Source organism: Maylandia zebra, linkage group LG18 (assembly GCF_041146795.1).
Source record: "Maylandia zebra isolate NMK-2024a linkage group LG18, Mzebra_GT3a, whole genome shotgun sequence".
Lineage (NCBI taxonomy): Eukaryota > Metazoa > Chordata > Actinopteri > Cichliformes > Cichlidae > Maylandia > Maylandia zebra.
Window position 1 is genome coordinate 14,215,141 of NC_135184.1, and position 13,443 is coordinate 14,228,583.

At 39.0% G+C, this 13,443-nt stretch overlaps 1 protein-coding gene across 4 annotated transcripts; it reads left to right on the plus strand.

Annotated features, from left to right (window-relative positions):
* The first annotated feature begins 299 nt into the window (after positions 1–299).
* On the plus strand, positions 300–2,435 carry LOC101470870 (chemokine XC receptor 1). 4 transcript variants are annotated; one of them, XM_014412271.2, is made up of 3 exons: positions 300–386; positions 481–597; positions 960–2,435. In XM_014412271.2, exon 3 carries the CDS (start codon positions 970–972, stop codon positions 1,939–1,941), a length of 972 nt encoding a protein of 323 aa, XP_014267757.2. In that variant the 5' UTR covers positions 300–386; positions 481–597; positions 960–969; the 3' UTR covers positions 1,942–2,435. The 4 variants fall into 4 exon arrangements, with proteins under 4 accessions (XP_014267757.2, XP_014267758.2, XP_076733157.1 ...); XM_014412272.2 differs by having other exon boundaries at positions 963–2,435; XM_076877042.1 differs by having other exon boundaries at positions 481–2,435.
* Positions 2,436–13,443: the final 11,008 nt, after the last annotated feature.

Here is a 13,443-nt window from a genome sequence, read left to right on the forward strand (position 1 = left end):
AGAATAAATCTCTTGACAGTTTTATATGTATTTATATTATGTCTACATTTTTTTCCAGCAAGAAATAGTTTCTTCCTAACAGTACTAGGGTTTCTGCTTCTTTTCTCATTTTTTATCAGCAGTATCCTCATGCTTAAAAAAACACAAAACAGAACAAAAGGTTTTTTTAGTCTGTTTCAATTACACAGCTAAAACAAATGAAGTAAAATAAACATGTGTTTTATTGTTCATTTTCAGTGTATAGAAAAAGAAGAGGTTGCTCACGTCATGATGTGGTTTTTGGTAGGGCGGCGCTCTAGCTCAAGAACACGACAAACTTTAAGATATCTCAGGATCATTACAGGTTTTTCACCACAGTGCAATTCAGCAGAAGACCTGAGTTTGAGGTAAGTTCAGAGAAATGCAATATGGATGTAGGCAGTTATTTGTTAGGTTTAAATTTGGTGACTTTTTTTGTTTCATGATGTGGTTTTTATTAAGGCAGAATCTCTGAACTAATGTGAAACAAAAGGAGGAACTGTTAGTTTTCAAGAGAACACCCTACAGCTTTTACACAACAATAAAATTCAGCGGAAGACTTGAAAGTTGATGTTTGTGGTAAGTTGCTGGGGTTTTTTTTGAAATTGGGTACTTTAATCCCTTTGGTTTTATCTGTTATACAAAAACTAGAAACAAAATAAACAGTTTCTGTCATTTTAGAGAAATTGTGATTGTGTTTAGTTGCATTTTATTTTGTATGTATGTTTTATTTTTTTCCAGAAAACTGAAAATGGCAAATGTCACATCTGGACTGAGTAATGATGCTGTGTTTGTTTTCTGAAATTTGATACTTTTTTAGTCACTTTGGTTTTATATAATATACAAAAACTAGAACCAAAATCAACAGTTTCTGTCACTTTAGAGAAAACTGCTCAGTCATTGTGTTTGATTGCATTTTATTTTATATGTAGGTTTTCCAGAAGATTGAAAATGGCAAACTTCACATTCACATCCAGAACGAGTGGTCTTGTTGAATACATGTGTGATACTAATGTTCCCACCATCACTGGTCCCCTTTTCATCTTGATCTTCATCCTCAGTATCATAGGCAACAGCCTCCTCTTATGTGTTGTCTTCATCTACGAAAATCTGAAAAGTATCACAAATATTTTCATCCTGAACCTGGCCTGCTCTGATTTAATCTTCACCATCACACTTCCATTCTGGGCTGTTGATCACCTACACAACTGGGTCTTTGGGGACTTTGTCTGCAAAGTTATCACTGCTGGATTCGCTGTTGGTTTGTACAGCAGTGTCATTCTGCTGACTGCTATGACAGTGGATCGTTTCATTACTGTGGTGCTGCACAACTGGCCGATCAGCCATGGCAGAGTGAAGAAGTGTGCAATTGGTACCTGTATAGCTGCCTGGGTCATCAGCATCTTAGCGTCCCTGAGTGATGCAATGAAAGTAAAGGTTGAAAGCTGGGAAGGTAAAAACTTTTGCTATGATGAATCTGAAGACACGCTTGGACAGTATCTACAAGTGTCACTGCTATTCTTCCTCCCATTTGCCATCATTATTTTCTGCTACTCTGCCATCCTCAAGACAGTTTTGCAAGGTTTAAACAGAAGGAAGTTCAGGACTGTGGCTGTGCTGTTGTGTATTGTTGCAGCCTTTTTCATTTGCTGGGGGCCATACCATATTATGCTTTTAATCAAGTCTCTCAATACAAACAATGATTGTAAGGTACTGAAACGGTTAGCAGTTGCCTACCATATCTGTGAAATGCTTGCCTATTCTCACTGCTGTATGAACCCTCTGCTATATATGCTCTCGCAGAAGTTGCGAAAGCATCTGTTGAGTCTTTTGCGCTGTGAAAAAGTGAACAGGAAGAAGAGAGAGAGAAGCACCAGCCTGAACACTTCACAACAATTCACACTGCAGAGCTCTGCTGTTTAGATGGAACTGCACAACTATCCATTTAACAGTCACTAATAAAATTAAACCTTGATTCAGGCTGATACAGTCATAGTACTTTGATGTGTAAGTGTATTAACTCATTCATTGAGGCAAACAGAGAGCAGCATTTAGAGTGTCATGGACTGTAAAAGTAACGATATCTGGTGTATTTTTCCTTTTACCTTCAGGCTGGAAATATGTTCATACAACATCGTTTCTACTCATTTAATTTCATATCTTTTGCATAATTCCTTGAAATGAAACAGAATATTAAATAAAACTTGAAAATATGCAATGAATTATACAACTTTGTATTTAAAATATTTGATGTGACTTTTTCATTGTGTCACAGTGATCCTGGTAGACTCATTTCATATTTAATTTCTAAATCTTCTTTAAAAAATTGCATTTAATCTTCTGATTTTTATTCCATTCACCTTTTCTAATATATTTTATTTATTTAAACCTCCTAAGGTCCAACAATAAATTTTTGTCCTGTGTCTGTGATGTGAGTCTGAGTCTATGCAGTAAAAGTCTGAGTACCTCACATTTTCAGCCAATGTCCACGGTCCAGAGCAGGAAGGTGAAGGCTCAGAGGAGGACATATCAGCTTTTGAGTGGCCTGAGTGGGGAGCTACCATTAATAATAAGAAGAACTGTTTAATGCAGGGCTCTGAAGTTTAGACATTACACATAGAAATGACATAGACATTATGAGCTTTTGGTGTCTTTATTTTGCCCTTTATCGGGCTCTTCAGAGCCCGGTTTGTCCTCTGTCTGAATTTTTACCTTCTTGCTCTAATGTCTGGCTCTCCTCCACCTAATCTCCTGACAGCTCTATACGTACTACGGTTACATTAAGAAAAAAAAGAGTGACATTTTAAACTTAAACTTAAAATAGTATTTTGAGAAAAGAAGTCGAAATGTGGAGATTTCAGGTGTCATTTCAAGCCAAAAGACTGCTATACCTTTACAAAATGTTTAGATGAGGTAGGTAAACAAACGGATCAGCTGTCATATCATGTTTTGTGGTAGAACATGCGTCCTTTGTTTTACAATAGGGCGTAACCCTAATGTGTTGAACTCAATTTTAATACTCCTTGCTGAGAAAAGCATGAACTTGTAAGATCCCAAACTTTCCCCAGAACAGCCTGGAAAGCAACATTTTCATGTATTTCGCAACTTAAACCACTTCACAATATTCTGTCCATGCTTGGCATTAGCAAAAGTTCTTTACAAATAAAATTAGAGAAAAAATTACTCAAAATCATCTCACATATGAGGCCAGAAACTAACATAGATTAGCAGATACTCTGGCAAAGGCTGGTAGAGAACGCTGGTCTTAACTACAGCTGGTCTGATTAGCTTCAGGTGGGAATCCTGGGAGGAGCAATGAAGGCTCCACCCAGAGGAGGCACTGTGGAAAATTATCCGGTCTTTAAGTGATGACATGATGAATCCTGCTTTCGGGTACAAACTACTCTGCGTTTAATAAGGCTGTTCTGTTTTTAACATGTTTTAATTCTTTTTATCTTGTTCTATTTAATCTCAGCAAGCCCCAAAAAACAGTCAGTGATCACTGTCTGCCTCTCTTGGTTTTTATTATCACTATTCATTTTAAAGCTCTGTTTTTTAAAACTTTACGATGTAACTAAAGACCAGGCAATGCAGCAGTATATTAATGCCTAAACTGATATTGTGGATAGATTATCTCAGTTGTTCTCCTGACTGAAGTTTGGTCCGTTTGCAGCATCCTGCCATGCAATTGCATTTGTCCCAAACCATCAGGAACCCTCATGTTAACCTTTATCGAGTGGAAAAAAGTTAGCATTCATCCTCCAGCTTCACTATTTATCTTATGCCAACATAGCTGTGTTGCTAGTGATCATGTACCACACCATTATATTCCAGCTAGTCCAACTTCAGTAACCCTGCAAATGTCACTGCTGTTTACTTTCCTGTTTTCATTTATGTCGGAAGTGATAGCAGAGCTGTACGTCTTAATTTGTTTCAGAAATCCCTCAGTCAGAACATGGCATATTATATTTAGATCGAAATCATCGAAATCAGCGAGCTAACTTCCTGCTAACTTCTCACTCTGTTGAATTTTATGAATTCTGTTTTCATGGATGCCTGGATGTTACACTTAATTGTTACACCTGGTAGAGCAGCCACACTGATCATTTTATTACAGATGAAAGAATTCAGACAGTTTCAACGAATTCAAATTCAACTTCAAATTCAACAAAGAATTATCTTTTTACATGATTTTGCTCTACAAGGGCCTGATATTCACATATGAGGACATTTGTTTAAAATTTTGATAGAACAGTGGCAGTAAAATCACACATATCCTCATAAGTGGATATCAGGCCCTTGTAGAGAAAAATTTAGTATTTGTGGTCTTAACAACCCAAAATGTGATGTCCAGTAATGTTAAAATTGCAAATCTTAGTATATAAAATTGTAAATAAAATTGAGTAAATAAAATTAAATGAGTTGAATTTAATTGAGCAAGGACTAATACTTGAAAAGCCCATTTTCATGGTTTACTGGGTAGGTATCGCTTGAATTTGCTCTCCCCGCTACGTGGCACCATTTGCTCATCCATACACAATGTTTCCTGCATAGGAAGCTATTTGAGCTTCACGAGGATGTGATATGGGATAGGCTGAATTGTATCTCACCATAGCCACCAATATTCCTTGTGACCTGTTGTCGCTGAGCAAAAGGTATCACATCACATCAGCAACATGTGAAAGGTACACAAACCTGTATACAAATACTCAATACCCTCGAAAAGTACCCCCTTATCTCACAATGTTGCCCTGAGGCAACGAAAAGAAAAACTGAATGTCTGAATGTACAAAAGAATTTTTTTTAATAAAACCTTACAAAAAACCCTTTCTATATCTTTTTATTCTCAAACATATTTTTTCTTAGAGTTTATCTCATTTTTAATATGATTACCACGGCAAATTTTCTTAACTTTCTTCTCACACAATATGGACCTGTGACCATTTGTCAGAAAAAGATTCAAACACTCCTATTGGTTGGCATAATTTAAATTTACATTTTCTTGGAATGAGGCTTAAAAGCATTTTCTGTTGCCCAGGATCAACACTGTACTCTAGAGGGCTAAGATTACTGACCCAATATTGTTTGAAAAAAAAATTATGTAAAAAAACAAATCCAATGTTGATATTATAATTCCTTCAGCTAATTTACCTAATCTAACCATATACATCTAACCATCCAATCCTAATTCCTGTTTATGTCTAAGAATTGTAAATTCAATTTCCTCAACATTTTGGAGAGGAATGTATGAACAGCAAGAGTATAAATGATAGAGAACTAAAACTAAAATTAAAACATAAACTGGGAATAACTAGGGATGATTATGATGACTATGACAAGAGGGACCGGGACCTGGACCGAATCATGAACAACCTGACGTGACATGGAGGGAGAAAAAAAGATGAACCGACAGTGAACAGAGGGAGACAGAGGACTTAAATACAGAAAAGGGTAATGAGAGAAGTGGAAACACCAGGGGAAACACAGCTGAACATGAGGCCACAGGGAATGCAAAACTAAACACACTGAACATGGAAAGACAAGACTTTCAAAATAAAACATGAACCATGGCGAGATGTAGACATGATAATACAAGCTTGACAACATGGAACACGCAGACATGAAACACATGACTGACTGGGGAGACATGGAACAGAAAGAGAAACAAATGAGAACAGATAAGAGAGATGAAAGCACTGACTTAACTAAAAGTAAAACAGAGAACAAGACAGACTGCACAGAGGACAGGAAAAGACTCATAAATAAGGAGACATAGAAGAAACATAAACTAGACCAAAACTCAACTAAGACAAACTAATAATAATAATAGAACTTAACATTATCTCAATATATAAGCAATCAAAACACAAACTCAAAATGTTGGGTCACAGAGCCAGCCCCCTGACACACACCCTGTTTTGTCATTATCCACATTTGGACATGTAAATGTATGGAAAGGAATGAGAATGAAAAGGGAAATCTTCATGTAGAGTTCATTACAGACTTCAAAGGGCAACATTTACAACCCATCCTGCATGTTTATTTGAACCTTTACACTTACTATATTTTTTTAATTTCTCATAGCTACATGCAGTGTTGGGAAGGTTACTTTTAAAATGTATTCCATTACAGAATACAGAATACATGCCCCAAAATGTATTCTGTAACGTATTCCGTTACGTTACTCAATGACAGTAACGTATTCTGAATACTTTGGATTACTTAATATATTGTGGCGAGTTCAGACAAGGAGGAGACGGAGGTATCGTTTGGTCTTGCTTCCCGTGAGCTAGCCAGGGAGCACAGCCGTTTATTACATTTGCAGAAGAACACACTGCCACTAGCTAACTGCTCAGCGCGGCAACCACAACACACATAGGGCGCCCTCTGACCCCGGAAGGACACACCGTTGCAGCGAGAGGGCGTCACCCGTCACCATGGCAACATACACAAAACATAACTGTACAAGCAGAACCCCGAACAGCCCTGACCCGCTACAGTATTATCATGCTTTTTACAACAACGTGAATGTACTATTGCTGTGTGATTTATTACTATTACTGAAGGTCCGCGACTCCGAACTGTAGTAAAGGGACCTCTGACTAATGCTGGGCTCACACTGTGCGATTTTTGGCCCATTTTGAGCCGATTTTTGAGTCGTGCGATCGTTTTGGCGATCGGCCCGATTTTGGCCTTCATCGTGCGTCGTGCATCGTGTAGTATACGTGGGGTAACGAGAAGCGATTGACACCTCACGACCAGCTCCCGATCATCAATCGCTTGGTCGTGAGGGTGTCACCGCAGTTTGCCACACTGCGCACGCGCAAACACAAATGTCAGCGAAAAAGCCGGCGTAGCACGGCAGTGCAGCGTGTGATCTGGACACAAGCGATGGAGGCACAACCTGTAGAACCATCCGAGCCCTTTCGATGTGGCCTCACAAAATTATCACGACCACAACAACCGTGAAAATAGTTGGATCGACACTGCTGCTCAATCACAGCTGCCTGACCAATGTTTTTCATTAGCAATTTAGCAAAGTTGATGGTGGTGGTGTGTCTGTGTGAGTGAAAGACGGAGAGGGAGAGCGAGCGACAGAATTTCTGTTATAACCTTCATTTTTATGGACGCACAGTGTGAGCACTCAGGTCGCATCAGAGCATCGGGCCGTATAGTGTGAGACCCTGCATCGTGACCTATGAACTTCTAACCCCTGCGAGTCAATCGTACAGTTTGAGCTAGAGATGGCACGATACCACTTTTTTATGTCCGATACCGATACCGATATCATAAATTTGGATATCTGCCGATACCGATATGAATCCGATATAGTGTTTTTTAATCAACAAAACTGTTTTTTTTTAAATATCTTGCTGCATTTTGTATAAGTTCATACTCAAGTTTAAAACAACAACTACACTAAAGCTATTCTGTTATACCTGTATGCAAAAAAAATATTTCATAGTTCAGCAATACTGATCAATCTAATAAACTTAAACCTACACCATCCTCCCTATTCTGGTATTTTAAAGAGTACTTAGTGTAAATATTAAGCAACCTAACTAATAGGGTTCCAACTCCCAGCAACATCAAAAATAAATAAATAAAAAATAGGGAACCACCCCCCCACGCTACACCTCATGATGCTTAATCAACGTAATCAACCTTAATTTGATGCAGTGTGAAAAAAAATGCACAGAAATCAATTATTTTTCAAGAAATATTAAATAGATTCAACATCTTTCTTCAACAGAACTGCAGACTGCACAGATGGTACCTTCCCAAAGGAAAAAGTACTATAGCTTACTAGGGTATATATATTAGACTTAATAGTCACTATATACAGTAATTGACTTCTATTCATTTTACATCAAATTAAAACTTTGGGTGTAAGATTCGGATAATTATTTATTAAAAGCGAGACATTTTAAATGAGAATAAGAAAGAAAAGTATGTCTTTGTGCCCCCTTTTCCCTGTTCATGCCCTATCAGCCCCCCTGGCTAAACTTTGCTAGATCCGCCCCTGCACAGTTACCAGAGTCAGCTACGTAGAAAAAGATCCTGGTGTAGAAAGTAATATTAAATAAATTCTAACAGCAGCTGATCAAGCTTAAACGTGCTGCTGTTGTTCAGCCGCTGGTTTCCTCTTTCTGGTGCAAAGTGGGCCAAAAACAAACAAGAGAGACGGACTCGCGACAGAAAAGCCGATCAGCTGATCATTAAGCAGTTTCATGATTGAAGTAGCAGCAAGAGAGAGAGAGAGGCAGTCGCTTGTTAAGCTTAACGCAGGAATGCTTTACATTCAGAGATGGACTTACACACTTGCTTTACTTCTCTCGGGGATAACTTTGTCGGAGATGAAATGCCGGGTTGCTAGCGAAGCTCCACATGCTATCCAGACCACGCCACAGCCGCTCTATCACGTGATGCATACTGCTCCGACGTGCTAACCTTCTGAGGTGAGTTACGGCGTGTTGCAAGTTTTGTGAGGTGCTTTCGTGATATTTAATGGATCGGATTACATTTTTTATTTTTCTCCGATATCCGATCCAGTAATTTAGGTCAGTATCAGACCGATACCGATACGTAATATCGGATCGGTCCATCTCTAGTTTGAGCAGGAGCTGAATCGCGCGACTGAAAAAATCGCACAGTGTAAGCCCAGCATAATACGGCGGGGTCCCTGTCGGCTGGTAGCCGAAAAATAGCTCTACTTTGTTGTGTGGGTCAACTTTTCTTGCGACAGACAGAGAGAGGCGTTGAAAGACTGCTCCAACGGAACTTGTTGTTTTCGGAGGAAAACACGAACACAGTGTACAGTCGAGTCTTAATAGCTTACTTACAACTGGGCTCCTCAGGCACTCTTCTTGGCTGAAGTGGTTATTATTATATTTACATGCTTCCAGCTCCCGTTTTTCCTCGATGACTGCTCGTACCTTTCCACTCCCCTTTTTCTCCCTCCTAGCGCTCACAGACACATAACGTGTATGGCAGTCCATTCTCCCAGCAGCACGGACTACACTGAACATGATGCTACATTCTTTAGAGCTATGCTTGTAGCATTCTGCCTGTTAGCTTAGCACAACAACAACAACGAAAAGGCGCTCTCTCACCCAGGAAACACACAGTCGCAGAGAGAGAGCGTCGCCCTGTAACCATGGCAACCGTAACGCTGCCGCCTGGAACAAAAGAACGTAGCTGTCAAACAAAACCCAAACAGTCCTGACCCGCGACAAAATGAAACAGGAAAGTACCCCAGTGTATTCCATTTATTTCAACAAAGTAACTGTATTCTGAATACCACCTTTTTAAACGGTAACTGTAACGGAATACAGTTACTCATATTTTGTATTCTAAATACGTAACGGCGGTACATGTATTCCGTTACTCCCCAACACTGGCTACATGTATTATGATCTACTTCAAAATAGAATAAAAGACCAAAGTGACATTGCCTTGTGCATACAGTCCATGTCACTCTACATTAAGTGTTGCTCACTGTTTCCCCCAATGACTGTGTTAATATGCTTACACTTAACAGTAGTTTGACTGATGACAATGGAGCATGTTTCAGTCTAGCCTGAAAACATCTTATTATACACATCTTTTCCCATGCAAATCTTTGATTGAAACATTAAAAAGTGAAACATTGATTTAGATAATTTTAAGTGATCATGCAAAAGATGTGAAATTTAAAAAGTACAAACCATATTGTATGTATGAAAATATTGATAGACTGGTTCGATGTTTAATTTCACAAGTAGCTGTTTAATGGAAAGTTGTGCAGTTCCAACTGAACAGCAGATCTCTGTCCAATGACAGCTGCAGTCTGGCCAGCATCTCTCTCTCTGTTCTTTCTGGACACATTTTCACAGCGCAAAAGATTCAACGGATGCTTCGCAATTTCTGTGAGAGCATACACAGCAGAAGGTTTACACAGCAATGAGAATAAGTAAGTGATATGAAACCATACCTGTGCCTTACAATCTTTAGGTATATAGAACTACAGTCCTGAACTTCTTTCTGTTTAAACCTTGCAAAACTGTCTTGAGGAGAGTAGAATAGCGTAAAATAATGATGGCGAATGGCATGGTGGTATGTGGGCTCCCTCTAGTGGTAAGCTAAGTCTCCTAAAAAAAATTAAGATTAAATAATACACTATGCTCTGACTTAGGAATTTCTGAAATATTAAAATATACAGTTCTGCTATCACGTCAAAATACATGAAGACAGAAAACTAAACAGCAGTGACATTTTGTAGGGTTACTGAAGTTGGGCTATGTGTTGGCTAGCTACACAGCTGTGGTTTGCATAATATAAACACATTAGCACAGTGAAGCTGGAGAATGAATGCTAACTTTTTTCCATTGATAAAAGTTAATGTGAAGGTTCCCGATGGTTTGGGACAAATGCAATTGCATGGCAGGATTGCAAACAGACCAAACTTCAGTCAGGAGAACAACTGAGATAATCCATCCACAATACAAGGTTAGTCATTAACCCTCTACTGCATGACTTTTTAATTTTTTCCCTATTTTGGGGGAGCTTTAGGGTCCCTAATGATATATCAATCATAAAATTTGCAAGAAATGTATTCTAAAGACACTTCTTCAGCTGAGAGTCAGAGAGTAGAAACACACACGCTGCAGTTTTTACTTGCAAGGGCAGTCACAGAGCGCTCGCACCCGAGAGTGTGGCTCAAGGACTTGCACTCTGCCACTGCCCTGGTCTTTATTTATATACAAGGGTAATACAATAGTGAATACCTCTGTTCATAGACAGAGGAATGTTGGTGCGTATGTATGTGCGTATGTAGGTGTATGTGTGTGTGTATGTTTGTGTGTGATTCTGAAGGATGCGGCACCTCTTCTTGTTAGGGAGTGAAGATAAGAGTGTTCAGCTCTCCTCTTCCTGGTAGGGAGTGAAACTGCTTGTTGTGGGAAGAAACGTATAAAAGAACAGAACAAGTCTTGTAGTGAACAACAGTCTAAGTGATCAAAAGGTCATCATGCAGTATTCTATCATATGCAAACTTATATCATTAAAAGTTTATACTGACTACTAAGTACAATTTTCTATTGACACAATGTAAACATTTCACAGAACAATAAAACACCAAAATACATCCAACATTTGACCCACACACACACACACACACACACACACACACACATACATACATACATACATACATACATACATACATACATACATACATGTATGTATGTATATATATAAATACATGTGTGTGTGTGTGTGTGTGTGTGTGTGTGTGTGTGTGTGTGTGTGTGTAATGGAAGACTCTGCAGTTTGATGTAGAAGTATTTATCTTTTTGTCCTACCCCCTTGATGTAGCATGTGCAAGGCACATAGTGCTTGACAATATGGAAAAACAAACAAGTGGTTTGCAGGTGGGCACATGACAGAGGGTGGAAAAGTGAGAGCAACTGGCTTCTCTGTGCTTAGATTATAATAATGTAACTGTGTGTCTGTATGTGTGTGCAGGTCAAACTGACTCAGTCAATGAGGCAAGGCAACACTAAAAATGGATAAATGGATTAGTTAGAAAAACAACACCCAGTATATTTCCTGTTAAAACTCAGTGAGGTGTAACAGTATAGAAATATAACTGCAAAAACCGTGCATAGTGTGAGGCTGTTTTGAGAGCAACTGCTGCAAAGCCACATACTAGCTAATCAGATATCAGTCCTGTTGTTCAGGAAAATGTGGTTGCATTTAATACAGAGAAAGGATTGGTTGTAATCTGTGAGACATGCGGACTAAATATTGAATTGACGACCCACATCCAGACAACGACAAGTGGAGTGTGGTGAAATTAAAGCAAGCTCTTAATTTCCAGGCTGTTGAAATCCAAAAAGGCAAAACACATAATCCAAAAAAGGTGAAACTGAAACTACTGTATTGGGGAAGGCTTCAGGACCCAGGGGATCAACGGGAAGATATAAAAGAGGAAGTAGAATCATATGGCGTTATTTTTGTGCCACTATTCTGAGCGCACGTAAAAAAGGTTTGCAGGTGCAAGTGTTGCATTTTGAGGAGAAATTTATTTTGAGCGAAGAAAAGCTGAATTTGAGTGAACAAAATTCATTGCTGCATGCAAAAAATGTATATCCGTGTTTGCTATTATCCATATACACACGCACAATAGCAGCCCCTCTCGCTCAGTTTTTGTATTTGCGCTCGCAATGTGTCGCTCACGCTCTCAACATTTCTGCCCGTGCACGCTCAACTCTTTCTGTACACCGTTATATTTGTGCCACAAAACCAGCCAATCACAGACTTGGATGCAAAAAAATCTGATTGGCTGTTTTTGTCTCCAATCAGCTCGAAAGGACGAAATGCAATATCCCAGAATCCATTTCGTCCAAAGCTCAAACGAGACAGTGGCGGAGGAACACAGAGTGGCGGAGTTTGAAATATTACTCTTTCTGGGACACAAAATAAACTTTTAAGATATTTTCATGTTAGAATGTAGCTGTGTGAACTTCAAATATCTGCTCGATTTATCAAGACATCACATATTTGCATAAGTGCTCCAACGTTTTCGGAGATGCCTGTTACCCACCAGCTGACCGGGTGGGAACTCGGGTTAAACATAATATATAAGGCTGAACTGACAAAAAAATCACCAACTACACCACCAGGTATTATTGGAAAAACCATAAAGCCTTTGAACGAAAACAAACGCTGTTGTGACAGTGATGTACACTGTTTTGTTGGTATATATGTATGATTTGTATCACCTTCATGTTTCCAGCTTTACAGCTGTGGCTCCAGCAAACATCAGCTGATACTAGAAATTAATTTTAAATAAATTCTAACAACAGCTGATCAATTTTGAACGTGCTGCTGTTGTTGTTTAGCGCAACATCCGCTGGTTTCCTGTTTCTGGCGCAAAGTGGGAGATAAACAAACAAGAGAGACGATCAGCTGATCATTGATCAGTTTCATGATTGAAGTAGCAACAGGAGAGGGAGGGAGAATGAGGAGAGAAGAGGCAGCTAAGACACAGAATAACTCCAGCTTTGTGTCTTTTTTATTCTCGCTGAAGTCTTTTCCCCTCAATACGGATGTATTGTAATTGGTCCAGCCCAGAGTTGATTATTACCAGTTGGCTAATCCACCACCTTTCATTGTTTATACCATTACAAAAACAAACAAACTAACATAAAAATGAAAAATCACCATTGGCCCACCGGGCAAATGCCGGGTAAATGCCCAATGGCCAGTCCAGGTATTCGGTCAGCTGGTGGGTAACAGGCATCTCCAAAAACGTTAGAGCACTTATGCAAATATGTGATGTCTTGATAAATCGAGCAGATATTAGAAGTTTACACAGCACCATTCTCGCATGAAAATATCTTAAAAGTTTATTTTGTGACCCACAAAGAGTAATATTTCAAA

Bases quoted from the DNA above. Each gene is read 5' to 3' on its own strand.
- LOC101470870 (XM_076877042.1), top strand. From the start codon at position 970: ATGGCAAACTTCACATTCACATCCAGAACGAGTGGTCTTGTTGAATAC.